The 26,222-nt window shown below is 48.8% G+C and overlaps 11 protein-coding genes across 11 annotated transcripts; 5 read left to right on the forward strand and 6 right to left on the reverse strand.

The window, feature by feature from the left end:
* Nucleotides 1–568: 568 nt before the first annotated feature.
* Nucleotides 569–2,794, forward strand: BKA67DRAFT_664388 (general substrate transporter; the record flags this gene model as incomplete). The annotated part of the gene is made up of 11 exons (XM_046108370.1): nucleotides 569–767; nucleotides 834–973; nucleotides 1,033–1,104; nucleotides 1,172–1,332; nucleotides 1,382–1,475; nucleotides 1,531–1,680; nucleotides 1,737–1,914; nucleotides 1,972–2,183; nucleotides 2,243–2,454; nucleotides 2,533–2,622; nucleotides 2,698–2,794. The coding sequence occupies 11 exons, from the start codon at nucleotides 569–571 to the stop codon at nucleotides 2,792–2,794; spliced, it is 1,605 nt and encodes a 534-aa protein (XP_045951798.1).
* Nucleotides 2,795–2,932: 138 nt separating this feature from the next.
* Nucleotides 2,933–6,031, reverse strand: BKA67DRAFT_541518 (uncharacterized protein; the record flags this gene model as incomplete). The annotated part of the gene is made up of 1 exon (XM_046100947.1): nucleotides 2,933–6,031. The coding sequence occupies one exon, from the start codon at nucleotides 6,029–6,031 to the stop codon at nucleotides 2,933–2,935; it is 3,099 nt and encodes a 1,032-aa protein (XP_045951799.1).
* A 2,708-nt stretch (nucleotides 6,032–8,739) lies between these two features.
* On the forward strand, nucleotides 8,740–9,268 carry BKA67DRAFT_541519 (uncharacterized protein; the record flags this gene model as incomplete). The annotated part of the gene is made up of 3 exons (XM_046100948.1): nucleotides 8,740–8,786; nucleotides 8,817–8,911; nucleotides 8,955–9,268. The coding sequence occupies 3 exons, from the start codon at nucleotides 8,740–8,742 to the stop codon at nucleotides 9,266–9,268; spliced, it is 456 nt and encodes a 151-aa protein (XP_045951800.1).
* Nucleotides 9,269–9,627: 359 nt separating this feature from the next.
* BKA67DRAFT_696396 (uncharacterized protein) lies at nucleotides 9,628–10,329 on the reverse strand (the record flags this gene model as incomplete). Its single annotated transcript, XM_046109344.1, has 2 exons — nucleotides 9,628–9,965; nucleotides 10,029–10,329. 2 exons carry the CDS (start codon nucleotides 10,327–10,329, stop codon nucleotides 9,910–9,912), a joined length of 357 nt encoding a protein of 118 aa, XP_045951801.1. The 3' UTR covers nucleotides 9,628–9,909.
* A 147-nt stretch (nucleotides 10,330–10,476) lies between these two features.
* BKA67DRAFT_664391 (pectate lyase superfamily protein-domain-containing protein) lies at nucleotides 10,477–11,471 on the forward strand (the record flags this gene model as incomplete). Its single annotated transcript, XM_046108371.1, has 3 exons — nucleotides 10,477–10,845; nucleotides 10,955–11,275; nucleotides 11,430–11,471. The coding sequence occupies 3 exons, from the start codon at nucleotides 10,477–10,479 to the stop codon at nucleotides 11,469–11,471; spliced, it is 732 nt and encodes a 243-aa protein (XP_045951802.1).
* An 835-nt stretch (nucleotides 11,472–12,306) lies between these two features.
* BKA67DRAFT_664392 (uncharacterized protein) lies at nucleotides 12,307–13,843 on the reverse strand (the record flags this gene model as incomplete). The annotated part of the gene is made up of 3 exons (XM_046108372.1): nucleotides 12,307–12,779; nucleotides 12,845–12,916; nucleotides 12,976–13,843. 3 exons carry the CDS (start codon nucleotides 13,841–13,843, stop codon nucleotides 12,307–12,309), a joined length of 1,413 nt encoding a protein of 470 aa, XP_045951803.1.
* Nucleotides 13,844–15,355: 1,512 nt separating this feature from the next.
* Nucleotides 15,356–17,238, reverse strand: BKA67DRAFT_651127 (uncharacterized protein; the record flags this gene model as incomplete). The annotated part of the gene is made up of 4 exons (XM_046106058.1): nucleotides 15,356–15,395; nucleotides 15,458–16,106; nucleotides 16,165–16,242; nucleotides 16,308–17,238. The coding sequence occupies 4 exons, from the start codon at nucleotides 17,236–17,238 to the stop codon at nucleotides 15,356–15,358; spliced, it is 1,698 nt and encodes a 565-aa protein (XP_045951804.1).
* Nucleotides 17,239–18,548: 1,310 nt separating this feature from the next.
* Nucleotides 18,549–20,751, reverse strand: BKA67DRAFT_110074 (uncharacterized protein). Its single transcript, XM_046094875.1, has 3 exons — nucleotides 19,768–20,751; nucleotides 19,546–19,709; nucleotides 18,549–19,491 (listed from the first exon to the last, which is right to left on the reverse strand). The coding sequence occupies exons 1-3, from the start codon at nucleotides 20,611–20,613 to the stop codon at nucleotides 18,708–18,710; spliced, it is 1,794 nt and encodes a 597-aa protein (XP_045951805.1). The 5' UTR covers nucleotides 20,614–20,751; the 3' UTR covers nucleotides 18,549–18,707.
* A 621-nt stretch (nucleotides 20,752–21,372) lies between these two features.
* On the forward strand, nucleotides 21,373–21,771 carry BKA67DRAFT_584735 (uncharacterized protein). The gene has a single exon (XM_046104159.1). The coding sequence runs from the start codon at nucleotides 21,543–21,545 to the stop codon at nucleotides 21,723–21,725; it is 183 nt and encodes a 60-aa protein (XP_045951806.1). The 5' UTR covers nucleotides 21,373–21,542; the 3' UTR covers nucleotides 21,726–21,771.
* Nucleotides 21,772–22,550: 779 nt separating this feature from the next.
* On the forward strand, nucleotides 22,551–23,847 carry BKA67DRAFT_651129 (hydrolase; the record flags this gene model as incomplete). Its single annotated transcript, XM_046106059.1, has 5 exons — nucleotides 22,551–22,595; nucleotides 22,635–23,264; nucleotides 23,313–23,358; nucleotides 23,427–23,593; nucleotides 23,650–23,847. The coding sequence occupies 5 exons, from the start codon at nucleotides 22,551–22,553 to the stop codon at nucleotides 23,800–23,802; spliced, it is 1,041 nt and encodes a 346-aa protein (XP_045951807.1). The 3' UTR covers nucleotides 23,803–23,847.
* A 223-nt stretch (nucleotides 23,848–24,070) lies between these two features.
* On the reverse strand, nucleotides 24,071–26,221 carry BKA67DRAFT_651130 (uncharacterized protein; the record flags this gene model as incomplete). The annotated part of the gene is made up of 3 exons (XM_046106060.1): nucleotides 24,071–25,577; nucleotides 25,630–25,999; nucleotides 26,131–26,221. The coding sequence occupies 3 exons, from the start codon at nucleotides 26,219–26,221 to the stop codon at nucleotides 24,071–24,073; spliced, it is 1,968 nt and encodes a 655-aa protein (XP_045951808.1).
* Nucleotide 26,222: the final 1 nt, after the last annotated feature.

Consider the following 26,222-nt stretch of genomic DNA (forward strand, 5'->3'; position numbering starts at 1 on the left):
TGTATGTATCAATCCCGGCGGCCTCAACCCTTGGCTGACCTAGTTCAAGTGAATGGTCAACAACTGCTCTTCGGGTTCTTCATCCCCGAGGCTCGGTCTCATTCGTGGAACACCCCTAAGCTTTTTAGCGAGATCAGGCATTGTAAGCCACTAGATGATGGTTGAAGCTTCATTTGACCCACTGTAATGCACACCCTGCTGTATACCTTGGTTTGGCATTTTGCCTATACTACCTATAGGTTAGCTTAGTTCGAGTAAGGCCATTAGTACCGGTGATCAACCTGGGGACCCCGCATCGAACCATGTTGGACCACAGACATACCCCAGGCTTCGTGTATCCTTCCACCGTACGCGTTGCTCTTCTTGGCATGATATCTATGCCACGGCGTGGTTCGGGTTTAGACCTTGTTGCCCTCGGTCTTTGCTGTTTGCATATGAATCATTCGCTAAGCCCACCACAATCTGAGTTTAGCAAGCGTGGTTTGTTTCTCTTGATTCTTGGCTTTTGTTCAAGGGACTAGATAACTGCTTTGATTGCCATATTCTTTTGAATAGAACTCTGGCCAAGATGAAGTCACAAATCGACCAGAACGAGACAACTAACATTAATACTGCTCAGGAGACACAGGCCCCGGTGTCCAAAGACGATGGGCCCGTATTGCGAGCTGCAGCAGACGACTTGTCGGTCTGGCAGAGTGTTCGTCGTTTCAAAAAGGTCGGATACGTAGCCATGGCGGCAGCGTTCTGCGCATCACTTGATGGATATCGTAAGAGGCTTCCGGCCCCGAATTGTCGTAATCACTTTTTATTAAACTGACATCTAACGACAACAGAAATCAACCTCAACGGTGGTATTGTGGCCAACAAGGGCTTCATCCAAGTGATGGCAAGCCCGGGTACTACCGTCATTGCTGGCACCTACATCTCAGCATGGACTGGAATCCAGGCTACGGGTCAAACTGTTGGGCAAATTGTATGCGTAACCAAAAGCTCGTCACTAAACCAGATCTTTACTAACAATACTGCCCACAGCTTCTGCAATTCGCAACGGAGAGTCTCGGCCGTAAACCAGCACTGTGGATTATCTGGGTAATCCTCGTTGCGGTATGTCTCTACTGACTTACTATTTAACAAGCGCGATCGAAGCTTACACTGGCTAACATCTGGCCAGAGTATTTTGGCTGAGTCGTTTGCCAGCCACTGGGATCATTGGCTGGTAGCGAAGCTCCTTTCCGGAATGGGTGTCGGTATGCTCCAGTCGACTATGCCTGTCTATCTGTCAGAAATTGCGCCAACCCAGCTCAAGGGTTTCTTCATCAACGCATACAGCTTGTGAGTGAAACTCTCGACTGATAGGTAAACCGATTGCTGACCTCAAAAGCTGGTTTGTCATCGGTCAGCTTTTCGCCTCTGTCGCATTGAATAGGCTGGCTGCTGTGGATCCTTATGACTACAAAGTGCCTATTTACACCCAAGTAAGGTTGCGTTGCAGTACTATAGCTGCTCGGTTATACTGACCGAAACATCCAGTGGGCCATGATTGGTGGCATTGCCATCATCTTTGCGCTCTTGCCTGAGTCTCCATGGTGGCTTGCCAGTAAGGGCAAGCTAGACAAGGCGGCCAAAGTCCTGCGCATGTTGCATGGAAAAGTTGAGAACTACGACATCGAGGAACAGATTGTCAGTATTATTCAGACTCGCAACTTCAGCTGGGCAAATTTCTGACGTTAGTGTAGGAAGTCATGACCGCCACCGTAGCACTTGAGCGTCAAAATGCCGAGCTGAGCAAGGAGGTTGGCCTGTTTGCCGTTTTAAAAGGTCGCAACTTCATGCGATTCATCATCGCCGGCTGGCCTAAGATCACGCAGCAGCTGGTTGGCCTGATCGTGTTCAACACCCTTGCAACTTACTTCTGTGGGTGATATTGCGTATGCAAATTTTGAGAGTGAAGTGCTGATCAGCAGTACAAAGTCCAATATGCTGGAAACCAGAACCCGTTCCTCGTTACAGTCATCCTGTCATGCGTACAACTGATCTCCATGTTACTCACCGCCACCACGACCGATCGCTTTGGTCGCCGACCCTTGACCGTCTACCCTTATGCAGTGACGGTGGTCTCTGTCCTGTGCTTGGGAATCATTGGCTGCTTCGACTACACCAAGTCAGCGACTAGCGCCCTTCTGGTAAGCCAGAGAGCTAATGGTTCTAACTGAGTAAACACTTGTTAATACCACCTTTTCAGGTATTCTTCGCATGTCTGGCGACCTTCTCGACCACAGGCGCCTCCGCTATCGGCTACGCCTATGCGGCCGAGATACCTCAGCAGCGACTGCGTGCACGCACGGCTGCATGGTCCCTCGCTGTGTCGAACATGATCTCTATCATGTCCAGCTTCTGTGCTCCCCTCATGATCAACGGAACCGCGACGAAATGGGGCCCGAAGACAGGCTTCTTGTAAGCTGTTTTCCACCCAGCATTTGACTTTGAAAACTCATGAGAGTATCATCGCTAACAACCCATTTTATCCCATAGTTTCGCCGGCACTGGTACCGTCGCTGTTATCGTTGCGTGGCTCATCCTTCCTGAAGTCGCACGCCGCACACCTGCTGAGATTGACGAACTGTATGTCATCACTCTCTGACCACCCCAAATACACTGCAGTATAAAATAACCATGCACCAATCTGACACGCAATAGATTCGAGAAGAAGGTCAATCTCCGCAAATTTGACAAGTATGTTACCGAGGTCCAGGTACACGCCAATGAGCTGCACCACGAGAAAGGGGGCGCTTAGACTGGCGGATGTCCTGTGTTACGACGGGAGCTGGAATCTAGGAGCCCGATTGGGAAAGAGAAATGGAACCAATGGTCTGATTAATCATTAACATTATACTAGGTCTTGAAATATCTATATCGCATCTAATTCTCAGTATTATGAGCAGTAGAAACATTCTCTATCGTAGTAGTAGTTCGTACTGCTCAGACTAAAACCCAGTCCGTCATTAGCTAGTGAGGTAGAATACACATGGCACGAGGTATCCTGTGTCGAATATTGGAAGCTCAAGCAGTCCGTGGCGAGCAAACAGTGCGAAGCGCAGGCGGATAAACTACCGGCTGTAGTCACAGTCTCGATGGTGTTAGCCGACGAGTCGGACCCGGGCAGACCACATGTGACACCAGCGACCAGCTTCGCGCTAGGCACCGCGCAGCTGCTTGAGGCCGAAGCCGAAGCCGACGCGGAAGTGGAGGTGGAGGTGGTCTGCGAGGAGCTTCCAGACAGCGTGGATGTTGATAGTGTTGTGCTCAGAGGGCCGAAGGATGACGACGACGATGCGCATAGCCCGCAGGTGGCACACCACTTGTCGCTCCAGTAGATGTTTGAGGCGCCAGTGGAGACCAGCCCGGCATCTGCCAGGCTGTAGTCGAGGAACTTGCAGCCGACATTGTATACGTCTAGGCCGTAAGATTTGCAGCCGGGCACCTGGGCACAAATAGCAGCACACTCCATCAGGGAGTTTTGTCCTGGATATTCAGCAGTCGTGAATGAGTAGGGCGTGTAGTTGGAAACAGTGCCTTTCTCGGCACAAGATACACCAAAAACGGTGGACGCAGACGGCTCCGCAGTGCAGCTCGTGCAAGTTGTAGCGGAAGAAGATGATGAGGTAGTAGTAACGCTCATGCTTGCTGTGGTCGTGGATTCAAAGCTAGATGTGGTAGCGGATACAGAGACAGAAGAAGTCGCCAAAGTCGACGAGGACGAGCAACTGTTACCGCAGCTTGCGCACGACTCGTCACTCCAGTAATAGTTGCCTGAAGTAGTTGTGAAGAACCCAGCATCTGAAAGACTCGATTGGATGAACGCGCATCCATAGTAAATATTGCTGTTCGCACGGTAGCCATACGCCTTGCAAGATGAGTCTTGGTTACAAATGGCTGCGCAATCCATCATCGAGTTCTGGGATCCAGTAGAGACTCCATAAGCATCTTGATACAGATAATCGCCTTGGATACCGCACGTCGACCCGGAAGGAACTGAAGCTGAAGGTACAGCAGTACAAGTTACACATGAAGTCGTGGATGAGCCGGTGGTTGTGGTCGTGGTGGTTGACGATGACGATGTGGGTATCAAGGAAGTTATCGTGGAGCTCTCTACCGTAGTTACGCTAGTGGTTGAAGAGGCAGTAGAAGAGATTATCGAAGCGGTCGAAGAGCTGCCGGATGTGCAAGAGCTCATATCCGGCATAGAGCTGGGGTCGGCAAGAGGACTCAGCCAGTTGAACACAGACGAGCCTGCGCCGCACTCCAAGCAAGACATATCAGCAAAAAGCGTTGCCGAGGATGCGGAATCTGCCACGTCACTGATGTCTTCGGAGTAAAAGTTGCAAGTAACACTCCCGCCATATGTAGCGGAGTAGGTCTTGCAAGAAGGATACTGCTTGCAGATGGCGGCACAAGCCCCTGAACCACATAAACCGCTGACGGTCGTAGTCTTGAAAGGTTGAGCACAAGATTTTGCGTTACCCGTAAAGCTAGCCTTGCATGTCGAGGCGGGTGCGCTTCCCCACTTGTCGATACAAACAGAGCCCTCAGAAGGGGCGGCACATGCTGTTTGGGTGAAGCAGCCTCTGTCCCATACCGCAGGGAACCCTAACCCATGCTGGAAGGTGTAGCCCATGGCAGCAACACTTGAGCTCTGGAGAAAACACGTGGCACTGCAGGTCTGTGTTGAATAATATGATATGGATTGACATGTGGAGTCAGCCAGACAAGCTGCAACACACTGATCGCGGGTAACATCCGCCACTCTCACTTGTTTATAGTATCCTTTGTTGGTGTAGATGAGACTTCCACAAGTTAAGCCGGATGTCGCTGAGGCCGAAGCGACACACATTGTCGGGGTGGTAGCGGAAGATCCGGTCATCGAAGAAGAAGTTGTTGAGGATAGCGTTGAGGATGAAGACAAAGATGAAGACGCTGATATGGACTCAGAGGTTGTACTTGAAGCAGCGATCAGACTCGAACTTGATATTGAGCTAGTTTCACTTGCAACTGTGACGCTTGCAGTACTACTAGACTCCGTTGCTGAGTTGGTAGTACTTGTCGAGTCGATAGTCGCAGTTGTCATCGTGGATTCTGACGTTGATGTGGATGACATGCTGGCCGCTGAGCCGGTGGAGGTGAACAGCAAACTGATATTGTCCTTGCTGCTCGCATCCACCTTATTGGACACGAAGACCTCATCAATGAAGACCACAGCAAATCCATCGCCCGTACAGCTCAGCTGGAACCTGATGTAGCCATCCGATGATGATAGTGCCACCTCATCCACGAGCTCAATCCATGGGGTGTTTCCAGCCACTCCGTTAGTCACAACGTCGAAATAGTCAGACACAGTGAGCAACGCTTCTCCGTAGTATGCCTCCATTCTACATGTGTTCGTCAATGAGTTGGACAAAATAGTATAATAGAATCGAATGGTGTATTGGGATGTTGCATCAACCTCTTCAAGTTGCTGCTCGATCATGGCCGTGTAGTCCGTGCGCTTCGCCTTACTCAGACCCCCGGATGGCCCTGCGGTCATCTGAACACAGCCAGTATCTGCACTGCCATCGCCTTGATACCCATATTGTAGATTAAGTTCGCAGTTTTGAGAATCCCAATTGGCAATACCTCCCGGGCTGTTCGCATCATAAGAACCAAAGTTGCCATTGCCAACATCATTCACTACTGTCTTCACAGCAACCGAAGAGCTGGTGACCGAGGCAGAAGTTGTGAGCGTCAAACTTGGTTCCGTGGAGGAGGCGCTGCCGCTGCTGCCGCTTAGCGAGCTAATGATACTGTCTCTGTCCGAATTTCGTGAAGAAGTTTCCGTAGGAGCAGGCGAATATACGGAGACACTTAGAGATCCGGAGGTATCTGCCGAGCTTGAAGAAGGATAGACAGATGAACACTTCTTCTTCCCTATGTCTGACTCGGCACTGGCCAAGCCGATCGTGCCGAGTAGGAGGAACGGAAAGGTGAGAGACCGCATCTTGAATCTACACAGACTAGGCGTTCGCGTAGTGCAGGACGAAATGCTGCGCAAAAGGAAGAAGTGCCATCAGGCGCCATACTTATAGCATCAGGGGAAAGCAAGCCACCATCGAAACCTGAAGAAATCGTGCAAGGGCGATATTGCTTAGTTCGAAGAGTCAAAACCTTTACTCTGGCACAGCTGAAAGAAGACCCACCCAGCGGTGCGGCTGCGCCTTATAATAGAAGACCACCGTGAGATTTTGCAATCTTCGAAGCACTGGCCCTGTCAGCCTGGACCTGCTGCTACCGCAAAGCTTAGACAACCATGAGGTCGACTTCACCCGATGTCTCTTGAACGCGTGATCAACCGCATGCAGCGATTAAAAGATAGGAACTCAAACGCCTAGCGGAAAGAACAGTTCAATCTGCTCGTTGAGCCGTCAACAGATCGGGTCGTACATCTCAGCAAAGGCCATCGAGAACTCCGACCGGCTGGATGAAACCTTGCATCTCTGAAGAGAAACCCCAAGCCGGAGATTAAGCATAGCAATAGTGTTGTTTTCACGACAGCTGAGGTGGAGATTCGGTTTGCAGCTCCAGCCCTTCTAGTGCTGCATTCGGCCTGGCGAACCAGCAAAGGTTCCACCTTCAGCACTATAGTCAGGTTCTAGCCAGCGCCACTCAGGAACAGATTGAACGCCCAATTGCCATGGCCGAGGCTCCGGCTTGAAGGATACTGTATTTGTGGAGTACCAACAAGCATGAACTACACCTGCTTGCCCCTAACTGGTGAGTAAGCATATGTGCGATGGGTATTTGAGACTTTGAAAGTTGTTTCTCAGTCTCGTAATGACCTGCGTCAATCGTGAGCTGACATTTGATGCACAAACTGCATGTGCTGCCGGTTACTCAATCTAGGCGCGCCGCTAGCGATCTTGTGCAGCAAAGGCGCTGGCCCCGATATGAGTGGTTACCGGTATTGTTAACAGTCAGAACCCCGACCTGTGTCTCTATATGAAAGCTTCCGGGGATATCACCACTGATGTGACCACAAGGATACATCGTGACTTTTGCCCGAAAGGCCATTGGCTTCTGGTACTTGAAACTGCCACAGGTTCTATGATCGGATTGCTTGTGTCTGATTGGGCCCCACACGAATGAGACGAATAATTGATAAATTCGCCTATTCGATTAGCTACCTTCTCCACTCCTATGTAAGAGCAATTGTGGACCATTGGAGAGTGCACCTATTTCAGCAACCATGGGGTTGAACAAATCTAGACGTAAGTGGGAGGCATCAAAGAAAGTCATAAAAACGTCTCTGCTAGAAGTAGTTGCAACTATACTATATAGCGAAGACGCTCCCGCCAACACCATGCAGATTTTTTCCGCTGATGGTTTTCTCGCACGAGTACAAGCCCAGATAGCCAGAAACATGAATAGCTTGACCGTACGAATACGAGGCTTGAGATCAGAAGCACAGATGAAGATACAACGGTTTGCAGTCTACGTCTATGTCCCAAAGCATGACAGATCCTCAGCGAAGTCCCGTAACGGCTTTTTACAGCCTTGAAAACGATTGCACTATCTTCGCTAACGATGGAAGCTAAAGAAGAACACGGCGAGTGTTGATTTTCGAACCACCTGCCCATGGCGGAAAACAATGTGTCTTGTCAAGTTAATGAAAGCAAAAGGTGTGATCGCAGCCAGGAGCACCGAGCGAATTATCAGTGCACAGATGTATCGAATACGCTTTTCCCCGGGTCGACTTTGTGAGTACTGCCTTGAAGCAGTAAGACCAGACATAAAGGTGACACGCCCAACCAGGCAAGATCAAATATCTACCAATGACATGCTAAATTTCAGTTGCTATTGTACTGAAACGCCAATGAAGGTTCCAATCCCCGTCATTAGTTATACATTGCACAAACTCCTAATGCAGTTTGACATGTACAAACTGCAACTATGTCAGCGAAGGATCTCGTATGGCAAGTTTCCAGTAAAAGCTTTATGAGAACACTCATAGAACAAAACATCACCATGACGTGGACCTGCTTTAAAATGCAGAAATTGATAGTTTGTTTTTGTAAGACGATAGTGTCGCAAGGGAGTGCCCTTACTCTCTATCACTTATGCCGGATTACAGCCCTTATATACCCAATAGCAATCTGATACCGGATAAGCTCTGACAGTTTTGCTTGAACGAAACGGCAAGAATTTCGAAATTCCGTAGAAACTTCGACTTGGATCTGGTATTTTCCCGGGTCTGTACCGGAAATTAATTACCAGAGTGAAGATACGGCATCTAGTACAAACGAACCCAGGGATAACATTGAGAATAAGATCATCTTTTAACTTCAGTGCTGACTGAGCATTGTAGCTTTTGGCATGGTCCTCTGCCTATTTGCCTCACCTGCCAGGAATAAAAACAACTCCTCGCAATGAGCTATTTAACTCTAAAAAACATGAATAGGCACTGCAATGCCGCTCCTAATAATGGATAGGCAAGTTAATAGCTTAACATCTATATGAATATAGCTATTAATAGGTACCGCTTCTAGGCTGACGCATTGCATGCAGGGTATCGGATCAAAGACGCCCCACATTCTGACCTATAAATTGCCAACAATCCTCGCCATTCGCTTACCACTTGTCTCCTAACATATGCACTCGTTTTACGTGAGCCAAAACCTCGATCTGGTACAGTTTTAGTATTGCTTAACAATGGCTATTTGTCAGAGTTTATCCGGTATCGGATTGCAATGGGTTATGTAAGGGCTGGGATCCTCCATATGTGATAGAGAATACCTCGGCCCTCTTGCAGAAGTGGAGGGTTGCCAGAAGGTCCGGCTGGGGAGGAAGGTTGAGGATCCTGAGCAGGCTGCCTTTATTGTCCGTATGTATTTCTCGAGTCACTTCGACTTAGAATTTCTCGATAGCCCGTAACGAATTAGTTTGGAAGTCAGCGGATGCCTTGAAGAAATTCCAGCACTCTTCCGCCTGTCGCGAGCTTCTGCGGGGACTGGGCTATGAGAGTAAATCCCCTTTGCAGCTTCTGAGCCTGCAGTGGGATAACGGCTCTTGCCTGGGCGAAGAAATGCGTCGGGGTGATGATTTATGCGGCCGTATATTGCTCACAACCCTTGTTATACCATATATTGGTATCCAGGACTGTGAAGTATGGCGCCGCGTGCTGTTCGATGCGTTTGGCGTATTCATACCCAAGGGCTGTGAGGTTCTCCACGGTCCCTGAACTCTCAATGGAAGGCGCTCAACTACGTGGGTAGTGCTCAGCAGGAACAGCCGGCGACGGTGGAGAACATCAGTGGTGAGTCCGTTTGCTATCTTTTCTTTCGCTGGAACGGCAACGGCGCCAGTCCACAGCGGGCAGAAGCTTCAACCAGAGACCCGGAGGCGAAAGAGTCGTGAGCCAAGGCGGTGACAGAAGCGATGCCCCCAGTTAAGGCCTAGGAGCAAGAGCGTTGGAATATCGAGGTTGCGCCGTGCCATGTTGATTCCGATGATGATGATAATGGCGATATGGCAGACTCAGATGCGAAAAGAAACTGGAGATTCACAGACACAAAGAGTTTGATAAGACATTAGAATCCTAGCATTTGTTTATACACGAATAATTGGCCGGCTCGGATGTTCTTAGCTGTTGAAAACGACACATTCCCAAGTGAAAAGACCCCTACCCCCCTTTTCTTGCGTATAATCCACCCGCGCACGCTGACATCTGGCATCCTCAACTTCATCCTTTCAATTCAAGAAACAGCCTTGGCTTTATCTGGCCCACTGGTAAAGTCCCAGTTGGTGGCTATACCGTCCGCTGCTTTCCCAAAGAGGTAGTTCATGGCCGCGGTAAAGTACACGTAGTTCTCTGGTTTTTTTTTATACCACTCCAGGAGCATTATCACTCGTAGCCTTCACATATCTAGCCAGTCCATCTATATATATGAAATCAGCGGTACCCTAACAGTATGTGCACGTGGCACCGTGATGCGGCCTACATTGCTCAGATATTCCGAGGAAATTGGTACCGTGAACGACATGAAACGCCTCATGAAGGAGAGTAACGCTGTTCGGCATCACGTTCTCGAGCGAAGTTCCCTTACTGATCGCTGCTACGCAGTCCATGTAACTGGCTCTTCGGTTGGTGTTGTTGAAGCTGTAGGGACAGAGAATGACGTTAATGCCGGTTTTGCTCTCTACTGGCTGAGCACCGCCATCGTTCTGGTGCAGGGCTCTTAGCGTCGAAGTTAGGTCGAAATTAGGTCGAAATTCTTTCCGGCGTAGTAGTGTTGCCGCCATTGTCCGGAGTGGTGAAGTAGTATCCGTTCACGTCAGTGCGTTCTCCTGACCACCAGGGAACATTGCCCCCCATGAGGTCGATGGCGTACACGGCAACGGCGGAGATCGTGATCAACAAGATCCCGACTAATCTTAAGTCACCAACCCATGGCCGGAGAAGGCTACCAGTTCTTCCGCAGCGTAACGGATTTAGGGGCTGATTTAGGGGCTGATTCCACGGGCAAAAGTGACGCTTCAGAAGCAATCAATGCAGCAGTTAGTAGCTGGAATGCCGAGCCTACGGGTGGTGACAGCGCTCGCCGCGGCGAAGAATGCGGTAACACGTTCACGCAGGGCGCCATCGTCTACTTCCAGTCGGGCACCTACAAACTCTGTACGCCAGTGATCCAGCTCAATTATACACAGTTTATCGGCGATGCGAACGACCCGCCCACCATCAAGGGATGTGAGATATTTCAAAGAATTGCGCTGGTTGACACGGATCCATATTGTGCCCCCTGCGACGACCTGGGGTTGGTCCGTATCATTTGAAGCCGCGGTGAGTTGCCAAATACTCCTCACCTGATCATAAATTAGTCACCGCCCTTCAGCTCATTCGCGGCATGGCTAAATAACTGTCTCGCAGCATACTGTCGGGTCTTCAGTGAGTTCTGGGATAGTGACAGGCTCCGGCGAGACTGGATGCAACTCTTTCAACAATGCCCTGCTGGCCGAGGTTGTGGTCGAGCAGTCAGATCAGAGTCACATCATCTATCTATATGACAATGCCGACTGTAGCATACCGTATGTTTACAATTGCACCTATCTCGACTACACCTCGGCAAGTCCCAGCGGCGGCCCTGGAGGTGTAGAAGATGTCTACCTGGGCCTCGGGTCCAACTCCAATCATTACAGACCGTTCCTCTCGCATAGCGTCCAGTCGCCACACAAGGTGACTGACGATGAGGTATGTGCAAGTAATTGAATAACCCGTCTTTCTTTATCCTGTCAAGAACATTGTATAAATTAGCTTCTCCAGAACAAGTTGTAGTCCTCACAACACAACCCATGTTGCATTTCAAACTTTCGCGGCTTCAAGTTCTGATCAAATTGTAGACCAGAATATGGCAGCAGCGACCAGTGGTAGTGATGAGCTGGGTTAGTTTCCTGGACAATGTGAGCAAGCTAGTTCTTCTCAGACATCATAATTCTCCCTCGGCATCGTTATGGATCGGCTGAAGAATTGTAGCGATTTATTTTTCACGCGCAATTGTGCAACTGCGAAAGTAGTACGTACGGCACGAAATGCATGCTGCGTTCTGCGATAATTTGGTGTCTTAGTTATGTTCTTTGATAATTTTGCTTGGTCCGAATTATGCTCTTTGATGTTTCTCGAATTCTTGACATCGCCAGACAGCGATTAAGGACGCGGGATGATCTTGGTTAAAATCTCATGTGGAGAAAGAAATGTCTTTGAATCTGTAGGATAGGCATATCTGTGTAGCGTCATGTACGCTGCGGATATTCAATGGGGGAGGTGGAGGGGCGTATGACTCAGATGACAATAACCTTGCATTTGGTGTGTTTAGGAGTTCTGCATTGCCAAATATATTTTTCCAGCACATGACAGCATACATTTATCAATCTGAAGGCCTCGTGAAACCCCACTGAAAGCAAAGAAATAGACCTTCTAATCCAACTGCAGTCAAAACCATCAACAAGACTAGAATGAGAAAAGAAATCCAAGACCATTGGGTTACCCATGTAAAAAGATCATGACAACAGCTTGAGCGAATCCTTGGATGCCTTAAATCGGGGCTTCGTCTATGCCAAACATCATCATCACTCTTTTATGAGTCTTCGAGCAACGAGATCATATTGTTGTTTTGGACTATGATATCATAAGTATGTCATATCACAAAGAAGGTACCGGCCACCTTACCTGTCGCTCATTCATTCCTCTCGAGATATTGATTACCCGCGGAGTTCGGATACATCCTAAAAGTTGGTCTTCAGCTCATGGAGTCTTGAAGTCTTGAATGTATAAATGAATCTCGGTGTCTCAATGCCTTCGAACGTGGACCTGTTACGTTTGAGTGACTCCACAGGCGATACATAGGTCTTTTTGCAGCAATCGCGCGATGCTCTTGTCTGGGGTGGAGCTGAGAAAACTCGGCCTTCGCCTCTACCCCCGATAGGGTCGGCCATATGGTATTGCTCGTCTGGTGCGTATTCGCTATCCAGGTAATCAATTTCATCGTCTTCTTCTTCATCGGAGCAGTCGTCGTAGTAATCGCCGTCGAAAACTTCAATGTTGTCAAGGGCCTTGTCTTCATCTCCAACAAGTTCGGATAACACCGCTGGTGACTGTTGAGCTTCCATATCAGACGGCAATATTGGCCTGTCTCGTGAATCGGAGGCGGTGTTAGAGCCATTGACTTCCACGTCGAGGCTGCCAGGAGTCTCCGACTCTGGTGCACCGGAAGCACAGTCAGTCTTGGTTGTACTCGAGTTTAAGTATTACACTTGGACATACCTTTTGTTAGATCCAAGTTGTGCTCGTTTCCCATCGCCAGTGCGCTGAAAGCCGAAGGTGGCATTCCAATAACTTGAGAGATTCATGATTAATACACCTCCCCAAAAGAGTCTCTCGTGGTCATCGCTTACCTTTCCGTGAATAATTTTCGAACACGAATCTTTCGGTAGGAATTTCGTCCCCGAAAACCTCGAGATGAAACTCGCAAAAGTGGTGGAGGGCGCGGTGCTGTTCGAATGGGTGTTGTTTCCAACAGAGACGACGACATGGACAGCGCAAAACAAATGGTTCCTCCGGGTATTCGAGGTTAATGATGACGAACTCCTCGGCGGATAAGTGGATGTTATCTATGGTCTCGCCGCTCACTCTTCTGAGCAAGGTGAGCGGTCTGTCCATGCTGGGTGTTCTATCCATAGGAATGACTTCCCCATGATTAGTTTCCGGGGGGTTCTGTAGCAATGCAGTTTCAGGCTGTTGCCCTGTTCGATTGTCAACCTCTTGGGGTTTAGACATCTTAGTCGTCGAACTCTTGACTCTGGGATACTCAAGGCCATCAAAGTTCATTGGAAATATCTCTGTGGGCAGTTCGACAGCACTGAAGAAGCCAATAGACATGTTTCTGTCTGTCTGAGTTTCTGCATCGGCATAGGTTCTCGGGCGCACTACAAGGCTCGATCCCAGTTGAAGACCACTTTGCCTGGTCAATCGAATTGTGGAGAGTTCTTGCAAGCTTTCTTGAAGATCTTCAGGCTTCAAGTGCCAGGATAGAGCTTTTTCCCGAAATTTCTCGACAACAGCGGTATTTTCATCGTTGGATAGCTCAATTTTGTTGTCGATATTCATAAGAATTTGACGGAGCTGAGCAATCTCAGTAGATTCTAAAGTGTATTTTAGTTCATTTGTCCGAGCCTCCAACCTCGCCTTGGTTTTGGAAAGGGCTCCGGGGAGAATGCCAAGCAAACACAACCGACCAGGTTCATCAAAATAGAAGTCTTCCATGGTCAGTGGGTGCTTAGAAATTGAGTGTTAATGGGTATTACAACATGAATATTTTAGAATCCTTGAGAAGACTTGCTGACCAATATCACTGTTGAAAACAGGCTTATGAACTCTTTCAATAACATGCAAGCCAACAAGATGTGGTTCAGCATTGATTGCCTTGTGAAGTCTAATATACAAGATGCGCAAATTCTGTCACGGTGATACGACTGGACTCAGTGCATAAACAAAAAGCAAAGCACGGACTGGTGCTTCTATCTCACTGAGAAACATTCACAGGGAATCATAAAAAGGACTTTCCATTCATGTCCAGCTGCACTCCTTCTGAAGGGGCTGGTTCATAGCAAAAAGACACGTCACTGCGCTAAACCGCGGGGCTGATCCGGCCATGACTCTTTACAGGGAAGAAATACATTTAGTTGTCAATATCGAGTGTTTAAGTATATGTACTTATTCTGTTGCCACAGCCGGCCGGGCATGAGGGTGCCACATGGGGCCTGCTGGTTGTCTTTCCAACCGCATGTTTCCTGCAGTGCGATTGGTCCGCACGTCAGCTTTAATTACTCAGACCAAAAACCAAGCATGGAAAAGAGTGTAGTGTGGCATTGAACACCCCGAATTGACAGGCCTTGAGCAGAGTTACTCCGTCATACGACAGGACGAGTTTCATCGAATTTCGTATTTTGAAATTCGCTTGCTTGTGTTGGTTTTTCATCTCTCAATTTGTACGCCAACATGATTTCATTTTTAGCGGGGCCCCCTCAATGCCACCTCGGGATGCACCCTCGGCACACATAGCAGCCGGTGGCTCCGTTGTATATCATTTCGGTATTATCCCAAAGTGCTGAAGATCCTTCTCAACTAATTCAAGCCACACATTTATCACCTGCGGCTGCAGGACGCATAATGATTGATCACAATTCCCACCCCTGCTACAACTCACCAGAACTCAAGGTTTTCCTTCGCATGAGAACTAAACAGTCGTGTCACATATCTTAATGATACCCTTGAATACAAATCGGAAGACGATCTGCTCCGCCGCTTCATACCCGTAAAAAGACTAGACTAGTGTCGTTCATACGTATTCGCAAGAGGCCGAATTGTAGCGGCAAGTGTCACCCGGATTGAATCATCAGTGAGCTCTGATGGACGAATAACATGTAAGGCGGCCAATAGTAGGTCTATTGAAGGGGTATGGTGCTGCGGTGAAGAACATGCTATCCTCTGTCCTCCCGAAGGCTCCCTAAAGTGGTTGCCTCAGGTGGAAGCTGAGGCATCCATTAAGGTCTATATTGATAAATCTGAAGACCGCGACTGAAAGAGTCGAAACACACTAACTAAAGTTGATAAGGCATATTTACTCACTCTAGGCCAAGACACCACATTGTTTTCCAATTTTCATCATTGTGTTTTGGGAGCTAAACTCCTAACACAGATTTTAGAGTCCATAACGCATCCTTGTCGATGAATAATTCTTCTCGATTGACCCCATGTACAACATTCAAACTCAAGTCAATGCTCCCGTGCAAACCATCGGGCAATCGGATCAAACCTGTTTGCGTTTACTAGTAACTTTGAGCGTATACAACATTGATGGTGCTTAAGTGACTGTACCTGTCAGTGCTTGTCATGTCCAAAGAGGACCTTGCATCTTGGTAGTTGCGTGACGCATGCACCGCTTGTTCCGCGAGGTCTATATTGCTCTCTGCGGGATTAGAAAGGCGTGTCTCATTGATACCGGTGGAAGAGGTAGATTCTACCCCAAGCTTCTTGAGCCCCTTGCGTTTGAGGGTGACGGGGGGATTAGATTGATCCGATGCAAGCTTGCGACGTTTAGATGAATGTAAGTGTGGCGAGTGAGAGCTCGAAGAGTTTGGCCATACACTTTCCATGTCGAGTGAAACATCTTCAGTTGGCCAGCCGGCTGTATGCTCAGCTGACTCTATGGTCACATGAACAGGATTTTTGTTGAGTTTGGGCATGGTCCTTGAGCGGTTGTCAAGGTACGCATCGTCAAATACATCGTCAATATATTCTGAATCATGTGTACTACACACGAAGGGGGTATGGTGGCGACTATTGTCTGAGCTCGAAGCCGCTCTACCAGCACAAGGATCGTTGACTTCGTTATTTTCGTGGTCAATGCTACCAAGGATTGGTGACCCAGGTACGCACACATCAGACGAGAGGCGTGGTTGTTTTGGTTGATTTTGGCTGTTGTAGCTATCCGAAGGTTCGAGATAGAACTTCTCTGTCCATGAATCTGTCCATCTAGTTAGCATATCTACCAGCATGATCTCTATCATACTACCTGAACATGCCTTGACTTGGGTTGCAAGTCCATCTTTGGTGCTTCGCTCTGGCTCGCCTTCTGACCTCGGATTGGTCCATCCCAACAACTGGAAGTGCCAATAATCAGCAAAGCTCTACCCTGGCAGTCTGTGGAGCGGGCGTTGGAGCTTACCTTTGATTGCAGAAACCTCCCAGATTATCTGCCTAGTAATGTAGCCGTTCTTTAGTACCCCCGGATGGTATCTTAGATAGTGGTTAATTGCTTGCCCAAGCAGGAAAGGATTATGTTCGAACTGCCACCCTACGCAGTAAGGATCCGGACATCGAATTATATATATGTCATCCGGGTAATCCTTGTTGATGATTGGGAATTCCTCCGCTGACAGTTGGAAGCTTTGGATCGTTCGTACGCTGTCGTCTTGTCGATTAATGAGCAATCGGTCTGCGCTTGGTGTCCTATCTCTGTGAAAATATGAGGACTCGAGTTCTTGGAGCGGGGCCTCGTCCAGTACGAGCGAATATGATGACAGTCTTGTGTCATCATGAACATCAATAGTGGATTGAACATCCTCCACACCTTCTGCATGATATGGTGAATGAGGAGGCGCCGACCCGACTTGGACTTCAAAATCGGTTGTTTCATTCCGTGGCGGTTCTACAGTGGTCGTCTGGTTGAAATCCGATGGCAACTGCAATACAGCGCGTATTGTTTCTGAAGCTTCAGTAACGTCATCTCCAAGTCCATATAGCACGAGCTGTAGTGGAGGTAGTGCATCGAAATCCGAAATAGAGTTGTGGACACCAAGCACCCTGGACCCGCTGGTAGTCAGCTGGCCAAGGGTGCTCTGGGTGTCTTCTGGTCGCAATGACCACTTTTCAATCAAAGCCTGGTATGCCTCAAAAGTAAGTGCTTTCTCCTTGACAAGTAAACCAACTTTCTGGCATAGCTGCTTGATTGCATCGCGAAGTCGAGGAAGATCGTTTGTTTCAATGTCGTGGTCTAATTCGTTGAAGCGCATTGTGTACTCAAGTACAGACCTCGAGATAAAGTCGTTGGCAATGCGGATTCTGGACTGCTGGAGTTCCCACTCGAGGTCTTGCATGTTTGGGAACGCCATCAAAAAAATGATTTCTGGGACGAATGGTTACTATGGCGTGCCAGGGAACCAAGTATCATGGGAGGGGGCGAGGCCTTTGTTTCCTTTATGGTCTATCTAAGCTCAAAGCCGTCCGGGAAGTGTCAATAATAATTCGAGAAGATTCGATATTTTTGCAGGCTGCGACAGTGGTTGTGAATGGGTGAAGTACTATGGACATATTTCTTTTTTGCGAAATGATACCATGAGCTTGAACATGAGGAGTACAAACCCGCTCGGTACCTGCCCATGAAGTGAAGACTTTGTGTCTGATGGAAGTGCATGTCCAAAAGAAGTAGCTAGGCAAAAGTTGTCAGCGAGAACCTCGACCAGGGTAGGCCGGGAGGGTAACCCGGGCATTGCACAATCCCTCCATGAAACGGCTACCTACAATCCTTATTCACCAGTACAATAAACACCCGGCGCTTAGATGAAGCACTCGGGCCGCTGCGAGGGTGTGCTGTCAACGAGGCTGGATGTGGCTTGGCTTGTTTTGGTTGGCTGACATGTATCACTTCAACACCAGAGCAAAGAGTGAACCGTGCGTACCCACCTGTTTCCTATGCGAAATTAATGCCAAGAGATTCGTCTGTTACACTCGAGAAGCAAAAAAACGAACGAATCACTGCAGGGATTGTTGCTAGTTCTGTCGTACAGACCATACCCTAGAACCAAGTTTCCTTGGTACTTATGTGCGTAGTTAAATTTGATCAATAACTCTCTTGTTGCCACGACATTATGACTCCTTGACGTGGACTGGGATTGCAAGCCTAGTGGAACGGTTGTTTATGGTTCGAGTATTGTGTGGCTACGAAGGTCCCCTCCGAATCATTCAGTCATTAATTTTGGCTGGATCTATAGGCCATACACTCGCTTTTGCACTTTGACTTCCCCTCTTCTCACTCAGCGAAACTTCTGGTCCCCTGAACGCACCAATCCTTGCCGCATAATTAATAATGCTATCCGTTGTGCTATCTGCAAAAGTCCTATCTCATGCTTCTGTACCTCGTCGAAACTGGCTGCCTGGGTGGAAAGCATGTATCCGAGGTACATTCTAGAGTGCACCTTTCTTATTGTTCGTTTCAGACCACCATGTGTGATAATCATATCCGAAATCATAATGGCCCGAGAGAGGATTACCGATAATCGAGCGAGAGCCGGGTCTCTTACTCCAACTACAAAAACACCGATAACGATGGGACCGGTATGAGTACATGCTTCTCTTTTAGACTATAGCTGTCTCAAGCTTATGCCTTGACCACTGCTATCAGTGCTTGGAACTCATTCAATAGGAATTCGACTCAGCATTGGAATCGAAACCGAAGCATCTACCATTGCTGAGCAGGTTTGTGGCATTAGTTTATTTATCAACGGTATCGGTAACAAGTCGCCGAGTCCTTACGGGCGTACAACAGTCATAGCTGAAAGAGCTAGTGTCACTGAGATAACGGCCTCACAATCCCATGTATAGCGCAATTTACCTCACGAAGCACCAGCTCTGGACGACCACAATCGCATGAACGTCCATCCATGTCAGACTTTTTCTTTGAGATCGAATGTCCTTCATGATCAGTGGCTCTGAAACAAGAGGCACAAAAGTCAACGTCGTCGCCAGAACCACAAGTATGGCATTGCCAAATTGTTTGACCTTTAAGAAATGTGACTTGACATGACTTGGTAGTGTTACTGCACTCCGCTGTAGAGGAAGACCCCCGCTCGACCACTGTGGTGGCCCAGGCGGATGCTAGCCTGTCGATATATTCCTCTTCATCGGAATCAGACAAGTCGCCACACGAGTCAATTTCATGCGCCGAAAATGTGCTGGAATCACTGAAATTATCGCCTGGAAATCTATGTGCATCGTACGCAGGTGGTTCACACGGGGACTTGGGAATCCGAGGCTCTTTTTCGGCATCGCCGTGGCCTTCTTGCTTCCGCCTTTCCCCCTCTTCTTTGGCCAGCTTTTCGCACCTTCGACGCTCCTTTCCAGTATCAACACATGCGTTTCGCATAGCATCAGAAAGTATGGCATCTGCTTGGGGGACAGTTGTAGACCCGCGACGATACTTCAGCCGAGAAGGCGACACTGGTACTGCACCATGACGCTGCACGATGTCCTCGTTTCGATACTTCGTCTCCTTTTCCCCCTTGCCTCCGTGACTAGAATAGTGCGATGAACCAGTAGGATTGCCAGACTGCCGCGCATAGTGTTGCTTGTTACTAGCGTCCAGTGAGCTGTCCGATGGATTTGGAGAAGAATCGCGCTCTTCGTACATTGTGCGATGATTTCTTCGTTGCCCCTTTGAGAAACGGAAGCCCACATTATGATTTCCTGTTCCCTCGGCAGAGACAGCAGGGTGAGACTTGGCGCGATTGGTAATGTATTGAAACTGTGTCGCCGACAATTTGTCGTGTATGTCGATCATTGAACTCTCGTACTAGAAGTGTCAGATTTTTCCAACCCCGCGAAGACTCCTGTCAATCCATTGTACTTACAGGGTCATTCACCCAGCGAATTTCATTTCTCTTCAACCAGCCCACAGACACCATATTCCGGTGAACTCGCATGATCGCATTTGGCCATTCCATCGGCGCGAAGTTCGGCTGACTTGGGGCCTGCTCAGCAGAATTGGGTTGGTTTGATTGATTAGACTGAACGCCAAAGCCACGATTCGGAGTGAAATAAGGAGGCTCTTCGTGGCCATAAACTGGATCTATCGGGAGCAGTGGTACTGTTGTTTCCTGTGATGGCAGCGTTGTCACGCCACGATGCTGGTTGTCATAGATGAGTTGAAGCATGACCCTCATCTCGTCCATTGCTCCGCAATTGTTGTTGTATCGACTGTTGCTATTAGCTACATGACACGATTTGAAGCTTCCAACATACACTGGATCGTTCATTGAAAGAGCTATCTGGTTCACCGAGTTGATGAGAACGATGTTCTGCTTGGCTCCTTTGAGCTCGTCTCGCAAGTCGCGCAAGTCTTTTTCGTAGAACATGTACGTTGCCTTTTGTATGAATGTGAGCTTCGTGCTTGGATCTATGGTCGACGCTTTCCCGCCAATTGTGGTCAATATCCTTCTGACATCCTGAAATACCGAGTCGCATCTCGCTGTGCATTCCAAAGTCAGCTTCCGAGCATCTGCGCTTAAATCTACCTGTCTTCCATTGTGATGCATTGAAGCCAAGGTCCTATGCAATTGTTGCAGGACTCTTCCCACGAGTGCAACGTCGGAAGAAATATGACGGATATGTTTTGGTGCTGACGCGAACTTGTCAACCTGCTTGGCTATTCCTTCTGCGAGGTGCAAACAGGCAGAGATGCACCCGATAACCTCCATGATGGATGACTTGATATAGTTATCAAGGGCTCCAGAAGCGTCAGATCAATGCTGTGACAAAATTGGCCTCATGGTGATCGATGATCAATTCGTCATGAAACTTCCATGGCAGAAGTCGAAGGTGCGGCTGAGACTGGGAGCGGATCACCCGCGATCGGATCTAAAAAGTTCCGCGCTTATGATTATTAGGAGCAACTAATTGCGGCCCAGACCTCCCGCACTATCGACAGACTTCCTGCACAGATCTATGCCCGTCGCGTTTTGTATAATTAGCTTGTTTGCTTCACGGTCACGAGCAGATTCATCTGGCCATTTAATTGCCACGATTCCAACTCTACAATACGTTGCACGATAGAAGGACTGTCGGATGATGGATTTGTACCTTTAGGGGGCATCATGCACATGACCCGAGCCTAATCCATCACGGGTTTGAGCAATACGTCCATATTGTTATCAATGTTTCAATTTTGTCAGGTGAAGTTGCTCTTACTCAGTCAATTTGGTGCCAACAATACCAACAATATACTCATACGTGTATATATCGGTAGCATGGGTGCCCGACACCTCACACCAAAGATAAAAGCTTGAAATAGCAGATTTTGTGACGCAACGTAGACTCAATGGCCTGATTGCGGGTTTCTTCGAGCTTTATTCCACTTCGCTTGACCTGCTGGGTTTCGCGGCTCATACACTTTCGTCAGCACCTTTGGATATACTCAAAAATGTAGCTTAACCGACTAGCTTTTCTACTCTTACCTTCTACTCTGAGTGACTATGGACAACCTATCAGCTGTCGGCCCTGGTATTATACAGTCAGCTTATGAGAGACCACCGGTTTTTTGAGACGCGACGACTGAATTCAAACCAGGGGTCAATTTCCTGACTATGGCACAGCCACTTTTAACATCGCCTTCATCATACTCGTCCTCATGCTTTTGATCTTTCTGGGGCTGATATTCTGGGACATCGGCCGCAAATGCCATACCGGTGAGTTCCATGAGAGCATGCGAGATTTAGGCAACAACCTCTGGGCTATGATCCGAGCACTCACTTGTCATCTCATCACGACCCCCCTTGCCATCATCCGCATACCAAAGAGCACATATCATTGACTCGCCATGAGATCGCAGCAGCGCATGGTGGGAAGGGCAAATAAGGCGCTCATGGATGCCGCCAACGCGGAAGCGGGTGAGACTGGTAAAAGCGATATCAGTGGCTTAAGAATGCCATCCGGGCATACTCAGGAGCAGAAATTGAGCGCAACGATGGATCCTCATCCATCTAGCGCCTTTGCGTCCCCTCCAGCTACGGCAATCCAGTATCACCAATCTCTGCCAAAAAGATTGGTGCTCAATATTCCAGATCTCGAAACTTCGCGGTTTGATCAGGAGCCATGAGAAGTCTCGGGTTCTGGGACTGCCAAGAGCGAACAGTTCCTGGATTGGGCTATACGACGAAGACGGACGCCCACGTCTTTGAAGTATGGCGGTGGTTGACACCACTGGAGTAAGTCTGAGGTTTGGCGTTTTGTTATTGAAAATAATTAGAGTGCGGAAATGTTCGTCCACAGCATCATCAAAATTTCTCGTACGTGAACAACTGGCCCTATTGGTGCTTTCATCGATTCCGTCCTTTGTGCCGCCGGAAACCTCCTGATTGGTGCGCTAAACACCGTAAGCCCATAATCATCGCCGTGGTGGTTTGCGGAGAACAATTCCCTAACCTAGACTGGGGATATCACCCGCTGAGAGGTTGGTGGAGAGATGGGGTAATTCCTGGCTATGTGTGACCTGCTAGTCTCTTGGCACGTAGTATGCGCTATAATCGTCCCCTGTGACGATCATCGTGACCATGGCGTATAAAGACCAAAGATTGTCCCAAGCGTATGCTGTTGAATTGTGCTGAAAATCTTTGAGTAAATAGTAATGATATCCGGAATGAGGGGGCCTACTTTGTGTAGTCTTGCAGCAGTATTACTGCATGTAAGCGGGTCCGTAGCTGGCAATGCATACAACAACCAGAGCACATACCAGAACCCAATCCGCAGGCCTGGGCCGGACCCATCCATGGTCTACGCGGATGGCTATTACCACCTAACTTACACAAGTTACGACCACATCGAGATCACCAGAGCCGAGAAGATCTCGGGTCTTCTCACTGGAGAGCCGAAGACCATATGGACCGATACCAATACAACCCGCAGCGCCAACATGTGGGCCCCTGAAATCCACCACATCGACAACGTCTGGCATATGTTCTACTCCTCCTGCGACGCTGATCTGACATGTTGCGACAGCTGTCAGCCGCGTGTTCTGCGAGGATGTGATGGACCCAACCCGTATGACTGCGAATATAGTTTTCTGGCAGACTTGGTCCCGCCTGTCGGGTTTCAAGGTGGACCGGGGAAGAACTTCTCCTTTGGCATTGATGGAACATATCTCGAAATCGAAGGAAAGGGCCGGTACCATGTCCTCAGCGCCATCGGGCCCAACACCACGGCAGCGATCCAAACGATCCAGATTACCGAGCTCGACACCACTACTTGGTCGGTCAAGGGGTGGAACATCATTTCCGAGCCCGACCAGGCTTGGGAGATGAACACGACGAACTCGTCACCAAGTAGCATTGTGGCTGTGAATGAAGGGCCTCATGTGAGTTTAGTTGACCGGTCATTGTGCTCCAGCTAACCGAGTTTGCAGCCATTATACCATGGTGGTGAGATTTGGCTCTCATATTCTGCTTCATGTCAGTTTTCAAGACCATATTCTAGTTCTTCATCGGCTGTTTACACCATAACTAACGTATGATCAAAGACTGCGGGACACCAAACTATGCTCTTGGTCTGCTCCATTATGCTGGAGGAGACCCGCTGCAGGCTTCTTCCTGGACTAAGAAGGGTCCTGTGTTCTCACAAGCCAATGGCAACTACGGCACAGGACACAACTGCTTCTTCAGGTCTCCAGATGGCAAAGAGACATGGGTTAGTAGAACTCCCCTGTTTGTTGATACGTTCTGACTGACGCTCGGCAAATAAAGAACGCATTTCATGCGACGTCTAACTCAAAAGGCTCCTGTGGAACAGATAGGTATACGATGGCGCAGATTGTCAATTTTGACAGGGGGAACAATCCGAGTCTCGGCATCCCGCAGCCCCTGGATGCTGTTTTGCGGGCGCCGAGCGGAGAGTAGTGTTCCTAGTAGCTTCTGGATAAGCTTTTATGGTGATAGTATCGGCACACTCATATGAGCTTGCACGTATTGATGGATAGCTTTCGCACATAGTGGCGCGCCGGGTGGAAGCCGATCGTTTTGGCGCGCTGCTGACATCCTTGGAATGTGATAGATCGTGTAACATGTCACAGCGGACAGGCATATAGGCAGTCGATATCGACTCAGTTACAAGGGAAAATGTTCATCAACCATCAATTTTTGGTGGCCGTTGGTTGGGTTCATCCTACTACTGAGCAACGCGACATAACCGTCCATTCTGCGTCGGAAGTCCGACCAATTGATCCGTAATGTACCAGTTTTCGCTACCAACTCCATGGATTGTATAGAAGAGGCCAGTCGGGTCATATCTCTCCTTTAAATCGCTTAACTTAGCATATTTCTCAGCACCATAGTATGTGTTTTGCCAATCAGGCTCAATGATATTGCCCTCGCTATTGTAGGCACCACCACCGGGCGTAGCGGCGCGAACAGGTTCAAGCCACGTAGTGTTGAACTCAATCAAGGCTTCGGCAGCCTCCTGGAGCGTAGCACCGGAATCCCAGAACACGACGGAGAGGATCTGTGCAGATGCAGTGCGCCAAGCGTCATTGACAGCGTTATCTGGGATGGTCATATTGGCAGGACCACCCGTCGTGGCGACACCAACCATGCCACCTCCGCGTTTGACGATGCTCTTGAAGGCATCAAACGTGGTATTGAGCTTGGCGGGCTCAACAAGATTGTCTCTAGATACCAGGCGGCTGGCGGCACGGGAGACGTTAGTGCCCACGGATTCCTGTGGGAACCCCTGGTTGAAAGCGTCCAGAAAGCTCGAGTGCTGCGTTGTGTCTGGCTCGACGTCGATCCCGAGACCGGACCAAGAATTGAATAGGGGCGTAGTGAGGTTATTGAAGCTTTCTGTTGTGTATCCGGGTGCGACCCATCCGAACACAGTGAGGGACAATACGTTGCTAGCGTTGAAGAAGTACCAATACGCGTAGGTTCCTGCATCAACGAAAGTTGGAATCATACTAAAGTAGGTCTTTGTGGCGCCCCAAAAGACGTCGGTGGTGACATTATTTCCTGAGGTGGATATCGAGAAAGTCGAAATGACTATCGGATCAAGTCTCGGATGGACCTTGATGGTGTAGGACGTCACGACTCCGAATGTACTGCCGCCTCCACCACAAAGGCCCCAGAAGAGGTCGCTGTTCTGGATCTCATTGGCAGCGATGAACCGGCCGTCCGGAGTCACGAGATCAATACTTACGATTTGGTCGGCAGCCATCCCATATTTCGAGGAGAGCGGGGAATGCCCACCTCCTGCGATATAGCCACCGCCCCAACCAACGGTTCTCCCTTCACCTGCAAGAGCTGTGACGTTATTGGCATCTGCAAACTCATACAGCTCCGTTCCTTGAATACCGGACCCGGCCTTAATGACTGGGCCGGAGTAGCTACCTAGGGTAAAGCTCTCGATGAATTCAAGGTCTTTGAGATAGTGCGTCCAGATTGAGAGCGCCCCAGCACCTGCGGAACGACCTTTGAAGTCATGCCCGGTATTCTTCACGACTAGGCGGATATTGAGGTTACGAGCGAAGTTCACAGCTAGCTGGATTTGAGCTACGCTGGTAATATTGACAACATAGCTTGGGTAACCGCCCATGGTACAGTTGCCATACGGTCCCCAGCCGTCAGGCAGACATGTCAGCCCTTGGTACAAGGGTGACATGATAGATGTCGGATCCTCCTCGCTGCGTAAGTTTTAGTGGTAGTACATGAAGGTAACACCACGGTTGCACTTACTGAAGGTTTGAGACAGACCATTGATCTCCCACGTAGGCGCATCTGTCGGCATCATAATTGCCAAAGTTCTTATAGCATGGTGATGCGATCGGAACGGCTTTGATGAGCGCACCACCAAGCAAAAGGTCAAAGATGTCCCAAATCAAACTAATGGGCCAGAAAGAATCTCCTGGATATGTCTTGCAAACGGGTCCCGATGAACGCTTATGGTTGGAGTTATTTGTGGAGAAGCCAAAGAGAGAGATGTTGGATAGCTGCAACGCAGTCAAATTTGCCAAAACGTTATCTGTCAGCTGGGCCGTTTCGGCAGCAAATGTGCTGCTTTGTGGCAGGACTTCAACCGCAGGGGAAATATTTGAGGTATTTGCAGCTATTTGAGATCTGTAAGCTTTACCGTAAGCACCGAAGTAAGGAGTTCGCTTTGAGAGCGGTAGGGTGATAATGAAATGTAGAATAGAAGACAAGAAACAAATGAGATTGAATACAGTCCTGCCCACATACGGAGAATTCTTCCATTGGAAACAATAGTCTGAGCTGATACAAACTGTTGGAGGGACGCGAGGGACGCCAGTACCCCACAAAAGCGTGCCATG

The sequence above is a fragment of the Truncatella angustata genome (assembly GCF_020726525.1).
Source record: "Truncatella angustata strain MPI-SDFR-AT-0073 chromosome Unknown BKA67scaffold_11, whole genome shotgun sequence".
NCBI lineage: Eukaryota > Fungi > Ascomycota > Sordariomycetes > Amphisphaeriales > Sporocadaceae > Truncatella > Truncatella angustata.

Excerpts from the sequence above, each read along its gene's own strand:
- BKA67DRAFT_110074 (XM_046094875.1), bottom strand. The coding sequence starts at position 20,613 with ATGGAGGTTATCGGGTGCATCTCTGCCTGTTTGCACCTCGCAGAAGGA. Across the intron at positions 19,710-19,767 it reads TTCGCTGGGTGAATGACCCT|TACGAGAGTTCAATGATCGA; the intron begins GTAAGTACAATG and ends TGACACTTCTAG. Across the intron at positions 19,492-19,545 it reads CGAAGAAATCATCGCACAAT|TAACAAGCAACACTATGCGC; the intron begins GTACGAAGAGCG and ends ACTGGACGCTAG.
- BKA67DRAFT_584735 (XM_046104159.1), top strand. The coding sequence starts at position 21,543 with ATGCTTTTGATCTTTCTGGGGCTGATATTCTGGGACATCGGCCGCAAA.